At 41.6% G+C, this 24,147-nt stretch overlaps 1 protein-coding gene across 1 annotated transcript in view; it reads left to right on the top strand.

Moving 5' to 3' along the window:
* The window catches only part of PCSK2 (proprotein convertase subtilisin/kexin type 2), a 114,501-nt gene extending 92,985 nt beyond the window's left edge, over positions 1-21,516 (top strand). Inside the window, exons 9-12 of the mRNA XM_030021976.2 lie at positions 8,800-9,015; positions 10,292-10,392; positions 12,975-13,202; positions 18,051-21,516. Of these exons, the coding sequence (XP_029877836.1) occupies positions 8,800-9,015; positions 10,292-10,392; positions 12,975-13,202; positions 18,051-18,537 (1,032 nt within the window). The 3' untranslated portion in view covers positions 18,538-21,516. The remainder of the gene's footprint in view (positions 1-8,799; positions 9,016-10,291; positions 10,393-12,974; positions 13,203-18,050) is intronic.
* The last annotated feature ends 2,631 nt before the right edge of the window (positions 21,517-24,147 follow it).

Below are 24,147 nucleotides of genomic sequence, written 5' to 3'. Positions count from 1 at the left end.
GGTGTGAGGGGTTAACTAGTCACCTGATAATGATAAGATGATAAAAACTGCAGAAACTGTGAGACTTCTTGTTTATATGTCTCTTTTTATGGCTTGAAGCCATTCAGCCGTAACCAGGTGGGGTAAGGCTGATACATCTTCTTACCTTTCCTTTCCATTTCCCATTCTTGGCATTTGTTAAGCTAACTCTTTAATGAATTGCATTTCTAAGGCTGAACACAAAGGGGATGGCATGTGCATGAACTTGGTGTTAGTGTAATACATGTTGTCAGAAGGTATTGAGAAAGGGATTCAAGCTGCTTTTTGTTAGTAACACACGATCCCACTCATTTTTTAGTGCAGTCTATGCTTTGCTGTGTTATCTCATGACTTTTGTTCAGGGGCAGTAGTCAGCAGCTTGCCTGGGTCACAGAATAGCGGTAGTTGCACTGTAAAGATAAATGAGCTCACAGCTGAATTAGCAGGCACATGAGAATAGGGATTGAAAGAGTTTCATACACACAAAACATCCACAAGAGTTTGGCAGTTACCAGCACTGGTTTGACACAGATGAACTATGATGAACTACCTAATGCAAATTCCAGCTGCTAGAAAAGACATATTTGGGACATAATTGGAAAGGGCTTAATACAACTTCTAGTTTTTAAAGACTAGGTTGAAACTTGTGAGTATCCAGTACCTGCCTAATGAGGGGGTCTTGCACTCGCCCTTCGCTGTGAGGCATATGATGCTGGCTGCCAGCTGTAACAGGAGACTGTGCTAGACTGTGCCCAAGTCAGATATCCATTAGGGTAGTGTACAGCAGGCTAAGGGACAAATGCTGCTCTGTCTGGTGAAAGAGAGATCCAGGGAATGTGCTCTGTTGCACACTCTGTCTCTTTCTTTAAACACGCTTGCCAGGAGCAAAAAACAGATATTCTTAATGAGATTTTATTATCTGGCCTCTAGACTCCTCCTTAGCCACATCTATGATCAGCAGCAGGTTATGGGGTCTAGGGAGAAAAGGTATGTTTCTTTACAGTCTCAGTAAATCACCAACCTAACATTGTTCTTGGCTGTCCTGAGATATCTTAGCCCTGCACCAAGACCAGGCTGCTCATATGCTCAGTTTCATTGCTTCTAAACACTCTGTGTCGCGTATTTGCAGATATATTTCTTTGATGAGCTATGGAGGGATTTTACTGCAGGTGCAGAAATACAAACTAAAATTCAGTGCAGAACAACAAACCAGGGTGATGGACTTAGGAGCAAGCAGCCCGGCAGTGTTGAGCACACACAGATGAGCTAGCTGGCTCATCTGATTGAGCAGTACTTTCATTTCAGAGAAGGGGGAGTGAGCTGCTACTAGCATTTTATATATAGTATTGCTGGACAAAGCAATGCTGTCTGATTTACATATCCCCTGTCTGACCTGTGCGTACACACTCTCAGGGCTAGACAGCTTGGAGGGGGAGGTAAGGACGGTAGATGGGATTCCAGTGACAGCACAAGTCTCTTAAGTATAGACTTTTTGTTTTCTGGTACCTTGCATCCAGAATTGTATCAGCAGTCATCTTAAAGAGGGAAAGGTAACTAGCTCAAGAACTAATTCCACCCATGTTTTATGGTACATCCTGTCTTTAATGCAATATCCAGTAAACATTTCTTATTTGCTGTTTTATGAGTCCAGTTCTTTCCAGCTTCAGCGATTGGAATTTAAGCCAGTAAAAAGAAGTAATCAAGCTAAGCTGGTCTCTTATCTATTGCATTTTTATGATGTAGGCTTTTATATTAGTAGGTTGTGAGGAATTGCTCGTGGACTGAATTAATTTCTTGAGACTTCGCCAGCTCAGCCAGAATCTATAAGACATGATCCATTTGTGCTTGTGCTGGTGAAAATGTTATTGCTTCCATAATATGGTTCTACCTAAGAAAATGCTGCACAAGTACAAATTGCCAGGGGAGCAGTATTAAGAATTTATAGTCTCATCATGACTCTGTAATTGGGCTCACCAATGAAAGAAGAAAGGACGGTGTTAAAAATGAAAGGAAATATTTCTCATTTGCCTCTCTCTAAGGCCACAGACATCGTGTTACTGTTCTGTGAAATATGCTGAAGATATCACATTAATAAAGTATATGCAGTTAGATACCTCTAACATTGTTTTATTTGCTCAACAGCCAAGTGAGGATAGAGAAATTAGTTTACGATCTAGCAACCATCTTAACTCCATTTCTCCATTACTCCATTTCTGAGGAAGCCTTACAAGCTTCTTTATAACTTGGGAGCCCTTTACTATCGTATTGCTATTGTGTCTGGAATATGCATTATAATTCCATGCCTTGTCTTATTTATGTAAGCTAAAATCAAACCTTATTAAAAACCCATATGACCATGTTATATCTGCTTGGAATTCTGAAGTCACCTGACGGGATATTTTCAGGCTTTAGTAAAACAGCATGACCAGGTTTTCTGATCTGGTGATGGGATACGTGACCTTTCACTGAGTACATGACCCAGGTTTGGAGATCAGTTTGTGGTCTGCCTTCCTGCCACAGATGGGGGAATGGGCATGTGCCTCTGAGGATAGGATGGGGGCAAAACCGAATTGCTACTGATTTCTGCTGTGATACTGGCCTCCTCAGGGATGTCTCGGTCAACTCAGGACCTTGGCTGTTGTAGGTTTGTGCTTTGCTTGGGCCTGTGACAGCGTTAAATACTGCCCTTCACAGAGACTCAAATGACTGTCTCATAAAGAGCAGAAAGCTGCTTTATCAACAGGTTGGGCCAACACAGCAATATTTGTAAGCTCCACATGTAAATATTTTCTTTATTGACATGGAAATTACTGTTTTCTAAGGAGACAAGACAATAATGTAGCCTCAAAATGTAGAGTTTTCTGTCTCGCTCTGACCCCAGGAGTGTTTTTGCCTTATCTCTGCTGCAACTCAGCAGCTATGTGTTTTTGCTTCCCAGCGAGGCTGGTGCTACAAGCCGGGAACCTTTGCACAGTGTTGAAAGAGCCACAGGTGGAGCTGTGAGGCTGGGGTTCATCACACCCGCTGGGAGCTCTGGGCAGGAAAACCAGCATCGTCACTGATAAAAAGTAAATTGGGTATTTAGAATCTTTTTCTCAGTGATAATCTAGCTTAGAAATATGGGATTGATTTTTGCAAATATTATCGATACCAGAATTATGCCTGCAGAATTGCTGGACTAGAGTAATGCGTTATCACTTTTGGTACGCAGCCCAGGATCCAACAAAAAAGGAATCGATAATTAAAAGGTTTTGTCTTGGCATTTTCAAAGTTCCCTCCCCATTTCCCTGCTGGACTGAACCCTAATTGAAACCTAATGCTGTCTCTCTTCACCAAAAGTGTAATTTTCTGTTCATTTCTCTTGGCTAACAGAAGTCCATCCAGTTTCAACAGTAATTTAGACATAGAAAATGGCTCAAGCATTGTTTTTAGCCAAAGGAGGTATTAACAATTATCCAATTAATTGGGGGTTTGTGGATGGGAGTTCAGTACTCTACCGTGACCAAGTATAGAATAAGTTATATAAAGCCTTTTGTTAGGGTTTAACAATTATAAGGCTTAGCTCTTTGAGACTCTCAGATGCAGCAGTCTCTTGTACTTGGGTGATTATTACTTGACCCAGATAGTTTCAGAAATCTGCTAGGAGGAACCAGACAGCCAGTTATTGAAGGCAACAAAATATGAAAGGGACAAAAACAGGAGAAGCATGACTGAAACGTGGTTCCAAGTGATGGTTGTCCTCTGCATAGCAGCCAAGTGTTTAGCTGAGTTCTTGCTCCTGCCAAAACAGCCTTTCCTCCTTCCCCATTGAGTGCCTGAAGTGTTAGGCGGACAGTGAAGGGACACCGCCTTCAGCAGTGGTGAATTTGAGTAGGATAACCCAGCTGCTGTTTCTTCTGTGCTGAACTCCATGACTTGTGATTGTGCTGGGCAGGCCAGACATCCTGGGCTTTTCCAAGGGACACGGTACAGCAGCTCCAGGCTTTCAGAAGGGACTGGATGGGGGAGAAGTGCGAAGGTATTCAGCTCAAACAAGACAGCTGTCCCCCTGAACGTGTGCAGTGGCAAACTGTGGAAGTCCAAATATGTTTCCTGCTTAAAACTTTGGTATCTGTGTGGCTAAATTGAGGTTACTTGGCTGGCTGTCAGGCATGTGCTTCTGCCTAGATTTTGCTTCAGATTTGAGCACTCCCCAAGAAATCAGTCGAAGAAAGGAACAAAGGGAAGTCACGGGCAACCAGATTGCTCTGGGCAAATCAGTTTGGCAGTTGCAGAGGTAGCTGGAGGAGCCAGGAGAGCGAGGGCTCAATGGGCTGTCCAGCTGGCACCATGTCAGGGTTGCAGGAACATGCAGGCAGGCTCCAGAAAATCCTGGCAGTGCAAAAGATGAGCAGCAGTTCAGCAATGCCAAGGACTCACTGCTTCCAGCTGGCTTACACCACATAGCTGGACTGCACATGCGCAGGAGTGGTGGGGGGACCTGAGCAGGGCAAGGTCTCTGCATAGGCTCCTGGATGTCTCGAGAGCCCAGCCCAGTGCTCCCTGCCAAGTCACAACAGTGGGCAAATGGTCCCACAGCTCTTCCGCAGTCTGTCTTTGCCTTAGTATGCCGCAGCCTAGGGGCACGATGGTGATTTTGCATTGCCTGCCTGGGCTGCAAACTATACTTTCTGAGATAATTAGCAATCGTTACTGAAGGATGCGGGTTTTAATTACAAAACACATAAGGATTTTCAAATAATTCAGTCCTCAAGAGAAAGAAATGCTCTTTTCAGAGGAAAATACAGGCGAAATTAATAGGGGATGGAAACTAACCAAGTCCTATTCATAAGTCAGTAGGACCTGTGGCAAAGACTTGAAAAAGCTGTAGAATTTTTCGCTTTTCCTGGAAAACCAGCCTATCTCTTACCATAGCAGACACATAAATTGCTATTAAATTATATAGAAGGTGCTGAAACACTTCTGTTTTCTTAAGGGGAAGAATTACAAAATAGCTATCATATGTCACGCAAAAAGAAAGGTGCTTATAAAATAATATATGCTTTGAATTTGTTACAGAAAGCAATTTCCAGTTCTGTAATTTTTCATATTTTTTTCAAATGTGCTCCATCTGCATTTTCTTCCTTAGAAATGGGACAGTCCATAAACATCAGCAAACCATTTGGCTGTCCTTATCCTAAAATACCTTTTCACTGCACCTGAAAAAACCCACCTCCTCACAGGCAGGTGCTGCTTTTGCTTTCTTATTATCCTGAGCCCATTTGCCTGCTGGTGTCCTGACGCTGTCGTTCCCTGGTACTTGGCTTTTCAGGGCAGGAGTCCATTCTTTGGTTTTAGCTTGTACTGGTTGGAAACCGTTAGTCCTGATCTATGACTGAAGGATTAGGCCAAAGCCAAAGGACATCTGAAATGTGCTGTAAAGACTGTTATGTTCCTTCCATCCATCTTTAGCAACCCTGATGGCCAGGCAGGAGTGGGTGAACTAGAGGAGCCTTTGCAGAGGCTGTGCCATGTTAGAGGCACAGCTGTTGTTCACCTGGGCACTTGCCAGCCTTGATGGGAAAGGTCAGGAAAGCTGGAGGAGATTTATTTGTCAAATACCACCCATTTTTATCTGGAAAGTGTGATCCAGCAATCAAAACTTTGGGAAACACTGATTTAGGCACTAGTCCAGCAAGCATGATGAATGAACACAATAACAAGGGAAAAAAAAGGGTTCAAGATGTGCCTGAAGTTACATAAAGTGAATTAGGCTGCAGTCCTCTGCCAACTCACTTTTGCAAGGTAGTTCAATAAAGAAGTTTTTTTGGGATTACGCTCTTTAGATGTTGAGAAAGGGGGTAAGAAAATTTATCAGGGATATTTTTTGCTGGTAGCACAACATCCCATGAAGGACACTGGAAATAGAAAACCTGCTGTTTCTACAAAGAGAGCTTCCCAGTAGCTGTCTGTGACTTTCTAAGCATGTAGCCATGCCGAAGATTTAATTCTGGTTTAGCCTGAATTGAGAGGTGGGCCTCTGTTGGGCTAGTACTAAATGCACCAAGATCTATTTTCAGCTCTCAGTGAGATGCAGCTTCAAATGGCTCAGAAGTGTGGGTGCCATGCTGTGCATCGATCTGGGGGGAAATAAGCAGGTTTCACCAGGATTCTGGAGAAAAGATACTCTTCAAAATGTTACCTTACTATCTTGCTGGTCTTCTCTCTTCCTGACTCTTCCTTGAGGCTCCCTCTGGTGTTTGTAGTGTGTATTACTACCAGCTTCTCAAGTCCCGTTTTTGGCCGAAATTTACAGCAGCCTAGGTTGAGTGACACCACTGAAATTTTTTAGGTTCATTTAAGGTTGAGATGGAAATAGGAGCTTTCAGTTCGCTTTAAGCATGACACTTAGTTGACCGAATTGGGATTTTTCTGGTTTAGACTACTACCATCCAGAGAATTGAAAATTCACTTCCCCTGAAGCTGTATATTTCTGCCTGGTAAATGAAGTGATGCCTCAGGACAGCCACAAAACAGTTTGTCTGTGCAAACTATCTAACTACTGCAGGTCTAGCTGTGGGAAATGTAAGCAGGAAGTCCTAAGCGTCATTGCAAATAATGCACTTGGGCTGCTATCAGTTTATTCCAGTAGTATTTGCTCCTCTTTCCAGTCCTGGCTAAGAAGTAAAGGCAATTGAAATTAGAGTATTAAGAGCTGAGTTATGGGTTTTAACACTAAGCCACACTTGTGGATGTGACTCTCACAGAAGTGATATCCTAAGGCCATTCTCATGGTAGAGTAATTACATGCAGAAACCCATCCTCAGCAGCACTCAGCAGGCTAACTCCACCCATGAATTTGAGCCCAAATTTCACTTCTCCTGTGGATTCCCCCTGCTCCCCACCAGCAATCTGTTGCACCTGTTTTCTGCCATTCTGCCACAAATCCTGCCCTGGGTTGAAATGTTTCACAGCAATACCTAGTTTTGGCAGTGTGGAACAATTTGCCAAGCAGGGCTAAGTCTGCTTCCCCATGCTGAACACTGCAGAAGCTTAACTGCCAGGCACCAAGCTACTTTTGTGAATTTACCACATGAAAATGAAATGTTTCCTCTCCCTTTAAAATGGCTGGAAGGAAAAGGTTGTTTAAGAATGGGTCTGTACGTGCCAAACGTCCTATTCCTGGCACCAGCAGGCACCTGCTCTCTGCGTTGGGCAGCAGCCTGCCTTTTTGGGACAGACAGAGATGTGCTCAAGCTGCCACTGAGGCTGTCCAAAGGAGGCAGATGGTGGCAAGGTGGTGTGATGGTATATGCGGGCATGATGGCAAGCTTGGGATGTAGCCTCTGAAGTGAGTCCAAAGGCCAGGGTGGGGCCCTGTAGGGGAAAAAGTCAAAGGGAAAAAAGGCATAACTGTATAATTTGCTGGAATTATTTTGTTCTTAGAGTACATATTTTTGCAACAGTTTCCTCCTCCCTTAAAGCTCAAATGATTGATCTCAGATCTTTGTGGGAGTTCTTAGACTGATTTCAGTATGCTTTTTCATAGTCATTATCTTTGTTATGGAAATCTATGTCCTGAGATGTTATATACCCCAGTGGCGGCAAACCTGCTGTGCAATTCAGTGGATTATAATGCAACTCACTAACATGCTTGAAATAATGAGGTTGTTCTGTTCAGTAGGGTATGATGAAAAATAGAAGCTACTGCTGGGAGCTCAGATTTGATATAAACTCCTGATAGAAAAGGTTCCCTATTAAAATACCATTGCAGGTTACTATGTTTGTATATTCTTTAACTTCCATTTCATGCTGGACAATGAAGAGGCCAGAGGAGATTTTTTTATATTCTGCCCAATGCATATGAACAGTATGTTAAATTGAGGCCTTGCACCCTTCTGGTGCTGTTGGAAGTAAACTTTGGATTACATTGGACTAAACACAGAGAGAAATGGTGGCTGTGCTGGAATCAGTGGGAGATCTAAGCTTTGGGTTCAGTAGCACTGATCTTTCCCCAGGTGTCAGGGTTCTCAGGTCTAACCCTCTTCCAGGCAGCCCCTACCTCTTTCTTAGTACAGGGTGAGAAAAAGGAGCTGAGTTGATCCCTTCCTACTCCTTCCTCTCTGGAAGTTGGGTAGAGGATACAGATTTCTTTCCTTCAACTAATGGGAAGCCTTTATAGCTGCCGTTCGGCTTCAGTCTCTCCCGTCCATCTGTCACCTTCTCAGTGTAATTGGTAGACCATCTTTCTGTAGATTATTTGTATGGTATCATAACTTTATTTTCTGCTTAGTAGTAGGAGCTGGTTTGTCAGAAAAACAGCTCTGAGTCAGTGATACTTTTGGAGAAGAATCTATTGAGAGAAAAAAGTGCCGGTTTTACAGAGTTTTTCAGCCATTGCCTGAACCTAATTGGATCTTACAAACCCAGCATATGAGATGACCTATATGCCTTTTAAAAGAATGCTTTCCTCATAGCACTTAGACCTTGACATAAACACTAACGAATCCATAAAATGTCTTAGCATCTGGCACAGGAGCCTTCAGGGCATCAAGCAAAACAGGAGATAAATGGAAGTGCGCTGTGTACATAAGGTTGCAGAACTGGCTGTGCCTGCCAGTTAACCGGATTTAATAACCTGCAGAAGTCCATGTTATTTCAGCTTAAGGTTGATGTATATTTTGTTTGGACCAGTTTTCTCCTTTATAGATGCCTAGCTTTACAATTAGATGTGCAGTTTCAAGTAGCTGCTATCTCCTATTTGCAATTTAACCTAAGAGGGTCAATTTTCGCCTTTCACAGGGCCGGGGCGGCAAAGGAAGCATCTATGTCTGGGCCTCTGGAGATGGGGGCAGCTACGATGACTGTAACTGTGATGGTTATGCATCGAGCATGTGGACAATCTCCATCAATTCTGCTATAAATGATGGACGGACAGCTCTGTATGATGAAAGCTGCTCTTCAACCTTAGCCTCCACCTTTAGTAATGGGAGGAAGAGAAATCCGGAGGCTGGTGTGGTGAGTCCAGATATTATTGTGCTGTTGCTGCTGTCTGTGCACTCCTACGGCCCATTACAACTCTGTCTGCTTTGGAGCAGCAGATGGTTCTTTGTTGAGATGGATATTTTCTCATCTGCAGTACATGATGGTGCCAAAACCGTCAGCTGAGGAGATGTGGGATTAATATTGAGAACAGCAGTGATCTTCCTTCTCTTAGAGCTTCATATAGTTGGTGCTTTCCTTTATCAGAAACCAGATTTAGAAGTTCAATTACACTCTTACCAGAGGACAGTGTGACAAAAGGTCTCTCAAAATCTAAATGAAAAGTGTCAACATCTGAGATCATACTCATACTGGCAGAGCAGTCATGAACCAGACTTCTGCTGTACTACAAGCTGCACAAAGCAGAAAGACATTCAGTCACCCACAGAGGAAATGTGGGGGTTCATATCACCCTCAGTCTCCTACTGAGCAGTGCGGAGCATCATACTCGAGTCCCCCACAGGGCCATACCTACAACTGGAAAATATGCAGTTTCTGTTCAAGTGTAATTGGGATTCTCTTCCACCATACTGATCACTGCTTTTCAGCACCTTCAGGCTAGCCAGGACAGTCTAATTCACAGAGTGGAAAATTCAGGTGTAGTAACTCAAGGTTAGTTTTTGCCAAAAGCTGTTACACATTTTCCATGGCCCTGTCTCAAACCCTGAAGACATATTGTATAATCCTAAATGCCCATGTGCAGTATCAGATGGAAAAATACTGGTTTCTGTCTTGATATCAGCTCTGTGCTGATATCAGCCAAGATGTAATTATTGCCATAAAATACATTTCTAAGGTTTCCTTCTGGTCTTTTCCAGTGACTAATCTGCATGGAAGATAGCAGCCTGGTACTGCTCTTGGTTCTGGAGTTGCACAAATGCTAGAAAGCTCAATACTGTTAACAATTCTAGTTTCAAATCCTTCTGATAACCATAAGAGAATTTAAGGCCTTTGATTAAACTGTGTTTATAGGAAATAAATGCCATCTATATGAGTTTATGAGTTCTAAGTGGTAATGAACATTGCTTTACTACATCATGATTTATTCTTGCATTCACACCTTCTGTAACTATGTCTCACTGTGTTTTTAAATTGATACACTATTCTAAAGAAGAAAACAGATCCTAGGAACAAACACACAATTACTCTAAAGAGCAAGGCCACGCACTCCACTTTCTGTATTTTTCTGAGTCTGTAGCTGCGAGGAAAATGGACTAGCTGGTTTCATTAATTACGTCTAATATCATTGCAGGCTACAACGGATTTGTATGGCAACTGCACCCTGCGTCACTCAGGAACGTCTGCAGCTGCCCCTGAAGCAGCCGGAGTGTTTGCCTTGGCCCTGGAGGCTAAGTATGCTGTTGAGAAATTCCTTGTGAGCTCTAGAGAGGAGAGGGCCTGCGGTTTGTTTAATACTGTTCATCATACAAATTGGCTGTGTGTGGCAAGGGGCTAGAATGAGCAGCAAACAAGCTACCTGCTACAGTAGTGTCAAACATGGTAACTTACAGATGGAGCAACAGTCTTGCCAAAGCCATATAGCAGATACATTTTGGCTGACTCGCTCTCTGTGTCCTCTCTACTGCTTCCAGGGGTTTGTCTTCTCCAGCACTGTTGGGAGGGAGAGATTATTTCATTGCTCCACATACCCAGTGTGGAATGCCCAGCCTACAAAAATGTAAGAACAAACCTATAGTATCAGACAGGAGTTCATCTTGTGCCACATACTGTCTGCAATGACAGATGCTTAGGGGAGAGTGCAACAAACGGGGATTAAGAGCGATCTTTCAAAAACAGCTTTGGCAGTGAGTGGTTTGGAGAGAGAGCAGTGAGCCTATCCTGTTCAATAGCCACAGGCAGATTTATCTTCCTTGAATTTGTCTCTTTTTCAGCTTGTCTGTATTTGGCACCTGTATCATCCAGTGGCCATCAGTTCCACAGTAGTAATAGTTTTTGGCAATGGTGGTGGGGAATGTTTTGAGTGTTTTTTCTTAACCCGTTGCTGGTACTTTGCTTCTGTGCTACCTAATTGTTCTGTTATGTGAAAGAATAAATATCCATTGTCTATTTACCATCTTCATGCTATTCATGACATTGGAGACCTCTTGTATATCTTACTTCATTATCTTCTTCTCTAATGGTTAGGAAAAGTTGTCCTTTCAATAACTTATACCATCTTTTTACTTTGTGTTAAATTATTTTATGAAGTGAGACAACATTTGCTCAAGTATACAGCTTCAGTTGCTGTAATCACGGCATGAAGTGAGCACTACATACATAGTTCTCTTCAACAGTATGCAGAAGAATGAAGATTTGGCAGAGGAGACAAAGTTTCTGTCATTAGCAGAGCAATGATTGGGCCAACTCTCATTTTCCAGGTTTCATACACGTAAAACACACACGCCAAGTGTTTAACTTTGGATGATCAATCCTTCTACTATCAGATTCATTCAGTGGGGCAGCCACAATGTGATAAATAATTATGGCCATAAAAATATAAAGGCTTAATGAATTTTCTGACTACTGCATGTTTAACCTGGACTACAACCTTAGTATCTCAGTTATAATTACCATTCCTCTTCATTTGAACTATCCATGAAGACTAGAATTACTCTTGCCAAACTATCATGAGTACAAATTAGACTAATACCCCTGGTTTGCAATTGGCTTTCTAGCCTTCGCTGAAAAAGGGGTGGGGGGAGGTAGAAAGAGTTGTCACGGTGTCTTTTATCTCCTTCCAGGCTGGCTCTATTAAACCTCCATTTTAGTGTGCAGAACTACCCTGGATGAGTTACACTAGCCTTCACAGGAATGGCTAACCATTTCCCATGCAGATGACTGCTGCCTGCAATATGTCTCTCAGCTTATACACAATATATGTCTTACATGTCTCTGAAACCAGACCAATCTGTGAAACGGAAATTATGGTTTTAAGATACGTAGCAGCTCTTAAAAGGTTTCAATAAGAATGATGCAAGTTATATCTGGTTTTCAGCTCTCTTGTGTCACCTTGGAAAAATGACAGTAATTAGCTATTCTGGTGTACATTCAGCATGCACACTTCCTTATTACCTGGGACACAGAAAGCTGAAATGTGGATCCTTTTAGGTTGGTGGTTTGAATCAGACATATTGTAATGTTGAAAGAGTTCATCATAAAACAACTGTAATAGCTTTACTTATGTAGAATTAGAATGTCAGTTCTAAAGCTTCCAAAATAATAACTTATAAGTGCCCTTCCTGTCATCATAATCACGGCAAATCTAGGAAGACAAGAGCTGATGATGAAAAATGATCACTGAATCTAGACAAATGTTACTGTACTGCATCCATTCATGCTAGTATATCACAGGTGACAAACCTCTACCATCCCTTATAATACAAACCTCCAGCCACCCACAGCCCATATATCTATATTTCCAGACTACCAAAATTACTAAGACCTTGATTGTTATAGTTCATCAGATCAGGGCTTCTTTGGGTGAACCTTGGAAAGTCCATGGGAAAAGCAGGAGGTGCAGGCAAGGACAAGAGGGCAAGATTTAAGAGGAAGGCTAGGTGAAATTCTGTCATCATCCTTTTCTTTTTGTATTCTTTTCAGGATTTGGTGTAATATCCTACTCATTTTATTAACTTAAAAATTGCATGGTGGACCTATAATGTGTAGTTGAAAGCAGTTGTTTTTAAGAACAGGGAAACAATCAAATTATTTTGCAAATTTGGGGAATATATTTTGGGAAATTACTATACAAGTAAAACCTATTCTTGTTTCCACTGAAATCAACAGAAGCTTTGTTATTTATATGTGTATAGATACAATTTCTGTGTGATTCATAGAAGCAAGTTTTACCAACAAGCTTACTCAAACACACTGTCTTTCTTTAATATCTGCTTGGAAATACTGTACTGTTTGTTTTCCATGTTGCTCTTCCACAGCTTGGATCTGACATGGAGAGACATGCAGCATCTGACAGTGCTCACCTCAAAGAGGAACCAGCTTCACGATGAGGTTCATCAATGGCGTAGAAATGGTGTTGGGCTGGAATTCAACCATTTGTTTGGCTATGGTGTCCTAGATGCAGGAGCAATGGTTAAGATGGCGAAAGACTGGAAGACTGTTCCTGAGAGATTCCATTGCGTTGGAGGGTCAATACAGGAACCTGAGTAAGTGAATGGTCTAGTATATGTGTTTGGCTTCTTCCAGGCATTTAGGAGACCACAAGCATGCAAACATGTTGACAAAGACATAGATAGTCAAAGAAACATAATGAAAATTTTTTTCTAAGGAAGACTAACATTGCCAGTAGTGTTCCAGGTATTTCAATAAGTTGATAAAATAAACTACATGATCTTTCATGCAGGAGTGCATTCTACAGCCCACCTGTATCATCATTGCTAGTGCCAGTAGTGTTAATAGCAACATCCATTTCTCCTGGGTACTTAAAGGTATGTTTGTGCCAAAGTTTCTGTGAATAAAGAGCCTGTGCACAAGTGAAAGTCTGGGAGGCTGGCACTATAAATTACATAAACTGCTGCCACATGAAATATCTGTCAGCCAGGTCATATCTCCTTATGACATATTCCAGCAGACAAATTTTATTTCCAGAAGACTGAAACAATTATCTACAGGTACCAGTGATTCAGTTTGAACACAACAGCATTTAATTGTGTTTGGTTTATGTTCTTCAAATCTCTAATTGCAGGCTAGGTAGTCAAATTATTTTCTGATTTACCTTCATGTGCTAAAGTGAATGAGTCAACAAGTGAATGAATTAAAACTAATTGACTGCAACAGCTATACTTGAGTTTAATTATTTGAATTACTAACCTAATAATGGCCAATTTATGTCTATACCATTTGAAATTTGATGTTTCAGTGCCATTTTTGAAGGCATCATTATTCTATTGGAAAAAGAAGGCAAACTAGTAAGCCACCCCGTCACATAGCTCAGCCAGGGAAAGAATAACTTTGTTCCTAACCTTCCAGATGGATTTGTATTTGCAGGATCCAAGGTTCTACAGCTGAGATCTGAGTTTTAATTTATCTGGTCTATGCGTGCTCACAGGTAGGAAACAAATGAGAGAGTGCTGAAGCTAATTTTGAGCTATCTCTAGTTTATTCATAATTTAAATGCAGACAAATAATCTTACTTATCTTAGAGCAGCCCCATTTATTGAAATGGAAATCATCCTAGAGGAAGAAAGAACATTTCTTGCTGTAGGCTTGGCTCTATGCATTAGACAATGTGGTAGAGGTATTCCGGTGACAGACTGAGCCAGAGTTGGGCAAGTGCTATGCAGTAGTATTGTCTCCTTCTGCCTTTGTTCTTCTGTCCCATTTCTGCTGTTGAATGGATAGAAAAGCAGAGGTGATGGTGCATTTCCTCCATCCCAGGGATCTGGAACTGCAGGAAAGCTTCCCTATAGCTGTCATTGCCCAACAAGCTCCAGAGTTGAGAAATAAACTGCCTTGTATTGGTGTCTTTTGAGAGCAGCACCCAGAACAGGCTTTGTGCTTACAGCACACAGATTTGTGAAGTTCAGCCAAGGCAGTCACCACCTAAGCCTCCTAACTCTACTGCAGTGTAATCTCAGTGCGTATGGGAGCCCTCGTATAATTATCTAACACATCTATATGTTAATAGGACTGCTGTAATATTGACATCCCCCAATGAAAATGTCACTGATAGGAGATAATAAGCATCATGGCTTGCAGCATCTACATTGTTTGAATTACACTGTAAATAAAACTAGTGAAGTCCCAGCATCTCCAGAGATTCGCTGGAAATGAAAACTACACTGCACTTCTGCCATGGATAATTGGGTTAGTTTTCTAGTTTGGCCTTGCTGGAGCAACATTTTCTACATATATATATATGTTTATATAAGTATAGATATTTGTATATATAAAATACATATTCAATATATATTTAGCTAGGTGAGTAGTTGATGCAGAAGTATGTACCATAGCAGCATTGTTGGTTAGCAGAAATGGGCCAGGAAAGAACTGACAGCCTAGAATATACAATGTGCTGAAAGCAAGCAGTATTTGAAGTGCAGCATTTCTCTGCTGCATGTAGAAACACTTATTAGCAATAGGAACTTTCCCTGAACAGGGATTTTTGTTGGGTCAGCAAAAAGAGAAAAAAATGGACAAGTCTGAATCTGGCTGGTTCAGGGAGATACATAGATGATTTAGGACTTCATAGTGCAGTAGCTGAGGAACAGGAGCATGGAAGAGTGCTTCTAGAGAGCGGTTAGCTCCCCCTGCTCATCTCTAACTGGGTACTACACTGCATGCAGAAGTGAATGCATTTTTAAAATATATATTCTTATATATATTTTAACTATATACAGCAAATGGGCAGCAGTACACTGTGACGGTGTGGAAGACCCATCTCCTCTTCTGCTCCTTTCACGTCGGGCTTTTTCCACCACCCCTGGTTCTTTTTGTTTCTTTGGGGAAATTCACCTGGACTATAGTAATTAGTCTAGCAAACCAGAGAGTATTGGATTCTAATTAATAGGAAAGGGGGAAACAGAGCAAGCCTTTTCTCATGTGTTTTAGAGAGCTGAGATAACTTTTGCACTGAAGGAGGGGAGAAAAGTTGTCTGCAGCTGTCGGGCTGCCTGCAAAGCAGATGGAGTGGTAACACTGCTCTTATTTCTTTGGGTTTTGGTGTTGATAGATAGAAAAGACTCACACTGTGGTGTCCTCCCTCATTTACTGCAGGAGATAGAAAGCACTTACCACAACTGTGAGAATGAAGCACTGTTTGACAAAGCTTTGTCAGCTGTGTGAGATTGCTATGAGACAACGTGAATTCAGATTGCTTTGAGACAACGTGAATTCAGATTGCTTTGAGGATGATGCTTCCCAGGCAGAGAAATTACAAGCATGTGGCAACTGTGAGATTATGCTCCTTTGCCTCTGGCTGGCATATAGTGCATTTTCCTTGTGCTCTGGCACACAAATCTTGAGGGTATTGTATGTTCGTATATTTTAGCTATACAATACTTATGTTATACCAGCTTCTGCTCCAGGGCATCCATGAGATTCAGAACACCACAGGTTTTTCAGTTTACAGTAAGCATTTAAATGACTTGAGGACCTGGTCCTGAATGTCTTTTTACTCTGCAAGTACTCCCAAGAAGGCAATACTCTATGAAGGAGGGGGCAGAGACTGGCCTGAGCCAATTAGTGATGTACTGAGCTGCAATACCTGGAGCTCATCTTGGGAAGAAGAGAATTCTTGGAAGCTAGGCTTGAATGAAACACTTTCACTGGTCTCTGAATAACGTGCTATTTCATTAGCAAAAGGAAAAGGCTGGTACTCATTTCTTTTGAAAAGAAGGTATTCATTACCGCAGTGTGGTCAATGCCCTTTAAAAGGGACTCTCTTATTTTACTGCAAAACCTAGGTCATGGAGAAGCCACTGGAAGAGGTAATGACAAGCTGACTGGAGTCTTTTGTGACTTACTCCCTTTTTTAATGATTGCAGTAATTCTTGTCTTTCAAGTATTTCTTTTAGACAGAGGGAAGTGTCACATGCTCACAGCACACTGATGGTGGATGCAGAGAATTTTGTTTATGCTTCCTGTGTAGTTTGCCAGCCAGTTTCTGAGGCAACTGGTAATTGCCAGTTGCATCTTGAGCCCGAGGGGTTTAGCAGGCACTCGGCACCCTCAGCTGCTGGCAGGGCGCTGCTCCTGGGCCAGTGCCTTCAGGCCTGCTCTGAGATCCTGAGTGGGTCTGCCCAGCACACAGTGGCTGCAGGTGTCCTCTGCAAGAGCTGGAAAGGCATCAAGGTGCCTTGCTCTCCCGCAGCGCGCGCTCACTCACCTCTTCTTGGAAGCCTTTGGAGGCACACTCTGGAAATGATGCTGCCTCACGGTTTTCCTCAACCACATGGGGAGTAACCACACCGCGGGTGCCCAGCAAGGGGGGAGCCAACAGCACCAACTGGTGTAATGTGGCTTCCTTTCATGTGCAATTCATCCTGTTGACAAGTGTTGGTAAGACTATTAACAGCTGTGAGTGATTGCACAGACCAGACATGAAGTGGTTTTCTCCTCTTGTGTGCTAACTTCCAGGCGTTGCATCCTCAGGTGTCTGACTCTCTCCAGCAAAGGAGCCCTGTGCGCTGATAACAGGGATCTGGTTTCCATTTGATGACAGGGTCCTTGCAAAAGAAATGCAGCAGGACTGAGCCTGTGTTCCATCTGTGGGTCTAGCTTCCTGGTAGTACTTTTTTTATATTCCACCCTCAAGGGACAAATGTCCTTCAGTTAAGTGTGAGTTTGCCTTCATAAGGACTGTATTATAATAACCAAGAAACTTGTGACTTCAAGGTGCAGCACTTTGACAACTCATTAAACAAGGGCAACTTCTTTCCTCTGTGTGTGTGCGTGCGTGCGTGTTAGTGTACTGGAGCAGTTAAATGATAGCAATTTTCACGCAAAAATATTTTTCAAATGAGCTGAAACTGGGATCCCATGTTTGTGCTGGTTTCAAAATCGGAACAAGGATTTAGGCTTGAATGTGACTGCACTGAAATTCCATGCAACTGGCTCCTCTGAGTCCAGACAGACATTTGCTGCTGTTTTTTAAGGTGACTGTCTGACACGACTGACTGCTCATGGTTTCTTCTACTGAATAGACACATTATTATGCAATTACCCAACATAGTAGTGGTAACTAAAGGCAGCTATTAAATATATGTTAATATTTCTTAAATAGCAGTATGTACTTCTTAATTGTATTCCTTCTCTCTTTGTGTAGGTGTACATTTCATAATGTACTTTCAAATTAAGGTTTTCATATAATTTTTAAAAAGATAATGTTCTCTTTCTGGCTACATTTGCAACTATTATTTCCTTACTTTTCCATGTATTAATAAGGAAAATAGTACAGGTTTTTCTGTGAGGCACCAAAACTCAGTAGTTTTAGCATGAGCCATGTCATGCTGTGTATATCCTTTTAATTTGCTTAATTATCTTTTGACCTGCAGAAAGATACTACCAAGTGGCAAGCTGGTCCTCACACTTACAACTGATGCTTGTGAGGGGAAGGAAAATTTTGTCCGATACCTTGAACACGTCCAAGCAGTTATAACTGTGAATTCCACTAGGCGAGGAGACCTCAACATCAACATGACCTCGCCAATGGGAACAAAGTCCATTTTACTGAGCCGGCGCCCCAGGGATGACGACTCCAAGGTGGGTTTTGACAAATGGCCTTTCATGACCACACACACTTGGGGAGAAGACCCCCGAGGCACCTGGGCTCTAGAGATTGGGTTTGTTGGCAGTCTGCCACAGCGGGGCGTGCTGAAGGAGTGGACACTGATGCTGCACGGGACTCAGAGCGCACCATATATAGACCAAATAGTAAAAGATTATCAGTCCAAACTGGCCATGTCCAAGAAGGAGGAGCTGGAAGAAGAATTAGATGAAGCAGTGGAGAGAAGCCTGAAGAGTATACTGAGCAAGAACTAGCGCTGTTCTGCATGACGGTGTCTTTCCTTCCCCAGGTCCCTCTACTCACCTTTCTACTATCCAAACCTCTGTGTTAGACATATTACAATGATTGTCTCTGTAGCCAAATTATCACACTTTATTTTAAAGTCTTATATCTCGTCAATAATTATTTTAATTACCACTGAAGCAATCCTTTTTTTACTCTAAACTACAAATATACTGTCCCCCACTGAATACTATGTACAGTTTGTGACTGTAAATGATTTTTCTTTTGTGTCATACAAATAGGTAATAACCTGCAAAGAAGTTGATGGCTTTTCCCTTCATATTTTTGTGGTAAATGTTGTTTGTATTAAAAAAAAAGAGTGAATTTTAACATTGGCAGTTGGTGATAATGGGCACATTTTTAAAAATTGTGAGAGGGAATCACGAAGAGGTTGGCTGGAGAGGTCTTTGAAAGTCTAACAGCTCCTTCTGCATCATTGACTTCAGTGGGAGTTTCCCCATTGGGTTCAACCAAGGTAGCACTACACCCTACAAAATGAAATAATCCAGAGATGAAGAAAATTACCAATCCAATTTGCAGAAATCCAATTCTTTTGAGAGTTTTCTTTAATATATACGCTTACACAACGTACACGCTAACACTTCAGCCACAGAATGGGTCAACAGGCATGCAATAAGGAAGGCAAAGCTATGCCAAAGCCGGGTGACATGGGGAAGTCAGGGTCAAGGCATTCTAGAAGCACAAGATTCAGTTTTGTTTTGTTTTGTTTTTATTTTGGCAACTTAAATCAATTTACCATCTTACAGCAGAACGAGCACATAGGGAATGAGCTGTAGGATTTCTGGCAACCTGTGTGCAAAAGTGCATCTGCTTGTCTCTATACTGAGATGTACTGCAGCAGCGTAAGATGAGGCTGTGTCAGTGTTTCCAACCTTAGACCCCTGTTTTCTGGGGTTTACAATCTGGCTGTCAGTAAATTGCTGTGGGAGAAAATTGAAGTATGCAGTTTCAGTCCCAAAGCAATTTTTTATTCAAATTTCATTTTTTAAAATAGAGATTTGTTATTTTTATGTTATACAAATATATTTAAGGAGGAAAATATGCTTAAGTTATTAATGTGTAATGCAAAGCTGGCCTTCCTGGGAAATAAAATGTAGTGTGTTTGAGAAGATTTGTTGGTAATCATTGCTCTCTGCTGTTTAAAGAGCCAGTCCCACCTTCACTTTTCATGCATGAGTAAAGTCAGTCTCTTGCCCTCAGAGTCTGCTCTGGCTGTTGCCGCAAGACGTAACATCCTCCTCGGTGGGAATTACTCATGGTAGCAACCACTACATATTCTCAGGTGTGAGATCCCAAATTTTACCTTTGAATAATAAAGGGTCTTGATTCTGCAAATATTTAGGCACTCACTCACAGTAAAGGCCATCAGTGGACCTACTCAAATGCTAATTTTAAGCAGGTGCTTTGGATCTTTGCAGGATCCAAGATCTACTTTTTAGCAGTGACTAGTTTCAGAATTTTACTATGTATTTTTAATATGCAGAGTATGAATCTAAAATGTTTTAATAAGAGCTGTCCTGGTTGATCAGGTGCATAGTAGTAGAAACACATTCAGTAAGTAAATATTTATCTAACAAATTAAAAATGTAACCCAAAGGTTATATGGTGGACACGTTTCACTTAAGAATGTATAATCTATGCTGTTATTTCTACTGAATATCCATCTTTTATCTTTCCATAAGAGGCCTGTTCTTTCCTTTACAAATAAATCCAAATGCAAAATAAACAGCTCAACCTACTCAAACTCTGTGTGCATTACACTCTAAAGCCAAGACAAGCAGCCTCACACTACTCACAGGTTCCTCATTGCGTGCAGCAGTCCCTTCGGACAATTGAGTCACACTGGGATAAAACAGGCATTGGCTGGAGAAGAATCAGACACACCGCCCCCCCCGCCCCGTGTGATTTTTATTTTTGAAGTGCTCTTGGTTATTTGTTCAAATACGTTATAGTGCCAGCTGTGCTTAATTTGGTGATTTAAAACTTAACCCAAGGACAAGATGGGTCCGTTTCAAAGCATGAACGGGAGTTCATGTGGCATAAGCCAAAACTCACTGAAGTTAAATGGGCCGGGGACAGGTTTGCTTGTGTCTTTGGAATTGAATGGATCGCGCTGATGGCAGTAGGTTTCTGTGGAAGGCACCCAGTTCTCAGAAAGAGCAGTGTATACATACCAGAGGGAAAAATTTACCATATATATATATATATTTATGCATACACCTGTATGTCTAAATGCATAGGACACCCCTATGGTATCTCTCTGTATATATATGTTACATACGATATGTATATTCAGAGTATGTTAGATATATTTGCTTATAAATACATATAGAATTACATATAGTATGTAATGTATAATACATATACGCACATCATAACCTTTTGTGTGTATGTGTTCAAAGAAAGAGGTAACTGGAAGCTCTTGAAGGACTTCTAAACTGTGGAAAAAGTTTTGGAATAAAAAGTCCATGTGGAAATCTTAAATGAACATGTACTTGACTTTCCATTGCATTCATGTAATTTTGCAGTTCTCTGTTCAATCATTAAATATGTTATAAAGCAGCAAAATAACTAGATGGTTGTTCATATTTTCATACTGCTGACATAATTTATTAAGTGAAAGATCACGATAATCAGTGATATACTGAAATAGTGAGTTTTGATATAAGTATATATAAAACTAAGTGTATATACAATATAGAGATCTACTTCAAATTCTTCAGGATTTTTGCATCAGGGGATTGCTGAAAAATATGTCCAGTTAGACTAAGTTTTTATGGTATTGCTGATGGAAAATAAAGATGATCTGTTAGTATTTATAATAAAGAGGAAAACGAAGCTCATGATTTGAAACAGGTAAACACTGTTTAACTGAAGCCCTGTGATGATGTTTTATAATATGAGTAAAATAAAGAGCTGTTGTAAACTGCCAGGTCCTATCATCATTGCCTGTCCGAAGGTACGCGGGAGGTAATACGCTGCTGTAAGTGGGATGACTTCCTAGTCCTCTGCTTTTTACACCGATAAAGAAAGTTGTATCCCATATACGCTGGATACTGAGAAAATAAACACGAGATCCTCCAAAAGAGTTGATAGCAACAGATGAAGAGTAACAGGCTTTATGTTAACTCTGTCATATGGTGGGACATAGAAGATTAAGGCTGCAGGCTAGGAGGAGCCTTAGGCATTACTTACGTGGTTCAAACCTGCTGGCTCCAAGGACAGCTCTGCAGAGGCACGCAGCAATGTGGGTGCCGACCTGCTGCACTCAGTGGGGAAGGGGATGCTCAGGAAGAGAGACAGTGACGTTTTTGCACTGCATTTCATAAGCAGTTCTGGCCCCAAGGAAATGCTACAGCAGATTTTTTTTTCTCGGAGCACTTTGATCCACTCCCCCCACCCAGTATCCCTCTTCCTCCCTACTTCCCACCCACACTTTTGGGTACTTCTTAGCACATGTGTTCCCATGGCACAGGGTATGTGGTGGTTTATAATTTCTTACTGTGTCTGCAGCAGTAAAAGATGGCAGGGAGCCTCCTGATCTAGTTCTGATTGCCACAGAGGCAAGAATGTACCTGTAGGTCTCATCCCAAGCTCTGCTGAACAGATGCACACAAGTATTTCACCGTTATACTTCAGCATTAGCATTTCATCACTTCATTAAGAATCTGCATTTAAAGCAGAGGTTAGCCCATAAATCATGAGATTTTACTGTAGCTTTCAGCATTATCATTATGAACAACAGAATACTAGTGGTTTTCTATATAATTTTCATACAAATTTACAGAAAGATGCCCATCATCTGCAGCCTTATTGGGCAACTGCCATGTTTATGGAAGGTAGGTCAAAGATCATAGCAGAATTTAGGCCTTAGTTCTTCACGGTCCTTGACTTCTGCTGATGTTGGTGTCTGTGGTGCAGCTCAGCACCAGCTTGGTTCAAGTCTTGCACCTCAGGCTGCTGCCTATGCAATGCAGTACATGACTTCTTCAGGAGTATGTCCCACCAAACCTGCTTTAAGAGTGATTTTTTTTTTTTTATACTGCACAGCTGCTGAACAAGGTTTACAAGCATCAGAAAACCATTTCTATGTCAGCAGCGAAGAGTGGTGAGACCACTGCACAAAACGGATGAAGGTGGCAGGGGAGTATTCATACATTAGACACCTAACCCAGGCTCTCTGGAAGTGTTGCCTCCTTGCCGTTGACTAAGGCTTTTTGTATTCCAAACATGAAGTTCTTTGTATCGCAGTGAAATCAGATGGTTGGGGGGGGGGGGGAATACCCAGTTCTGTCTAGGTACTGCCTGAATCTGTTTACACCCTGTTTTGTGACAGAATTATTAAACAGCCCTCCTATTGCTCAGTTGTGGGTTTGTTTTTTTTTTTTTTCCCTTGCAGTAGTCAAAACCTGCTTTCACCAGCAGTCATTCTGAGCAGCTGCTCCCAGCTCACCAGAGTGCAGCCTGCATATGCATTGATAAATTCCTCCTCTGGAGTTACTTACACTGTTAATAAATTACACTGAAAAACAGCACACACCCTCGTAAGCCACATCAGGCATAAGCTCCTACAAGCCTTTCAATAAAATAGCATTGACAAAAAATCCTGAATAAAAATCCAACTATATGTGGGTCACCTCTCCCTGTTTCAAAGAAGATGGTGCCACTTTAACAGACATAATAGTCACAGTAGCTTAGATGCTATACCTGCATTGGAACTCACTAATGAAAAAAAAACAACAGAATATCAAAAAGGAAAGTGTTAGGTGATGTGAGAAGGAAGTCGTGAAGTTCAGACTCATCAGCTCAAATGGCATTTAGCCCCTCTCTCGCAGCTGTCCTCGCAGCTGACAGGAGTAATCAGCCAGAAGGAAAAGGCATAACAATGCTGAAAGTTGAAATAAAAACTTTGAGAACCGGGATGGGATTGGCAAAGGAACATGTGGAGCCCAACCTAGTAAAAAGTACTTCAGTATGTACCTTGCTTTAGTGGGATTAATTGTATGCCTGAAGTCAAGCTGAGGCCTAAATGATGCATCAGCACTTTAAATAGTGCTTGCTATTTGCACATACACAAGTGAAGAATTTCTTTTCCTTTTTTTTTTTTTTTTTTTTCCTGATTTGAAGGTTTCTGGGAGCTGCAAGAGGCTGTTGCAGAAGTGTTGCTTTTTGCTTCCCCAGGCATGGGAAGGTGCCGCTTGTTCCAGCAACCCATGGAGCGCCATGGGACTGTGAGTGGGCTGCAACAGGATCCTGTGGCCATGTTTGTTAAACTCTTTGTAAAATGCTACAGCCTGAGGAAATACTTAACAAGAAAATACCAGAACACAGTCTTTTTGAGTTGGCTGCAGTCTGCTCAAAAGCTTGTTGGCATTTGTCAATACCTTAGTTGTGTTGGTGAAGGACAATGCCTTCAGTATCTTATAAGGGTTATCCCCCACTTTGGTGGAATTTCAAGTTTTATTCTGAAAAGATAAGCAGAAAGAGCTTATTTCAAATACAGAGAGTTTGTCTTTAGATCCAAAAAGAAAGGTCCGCCAAGCTCATCTCTATTTAAAGAC

This window comes from Aquila chrysaetos, chromosome 8, assembly GCF_900496995.4.
Source record: "Aquila chrysaetos chrysaetos chromosome 8, bAquChr1.4, whole genome shotgun sequence".
Classification (NCBI taxonomy): Eukaryota; Metazoa; Chordata; class Aves; order Accipitriformes; family Accipitridae; genus Aquila; species Aquila chrysaetos.
Note: the sequence above shows the minus strand (reverse complement) of the source record. Positions and strands in the feature narration are given on the sequence as shown.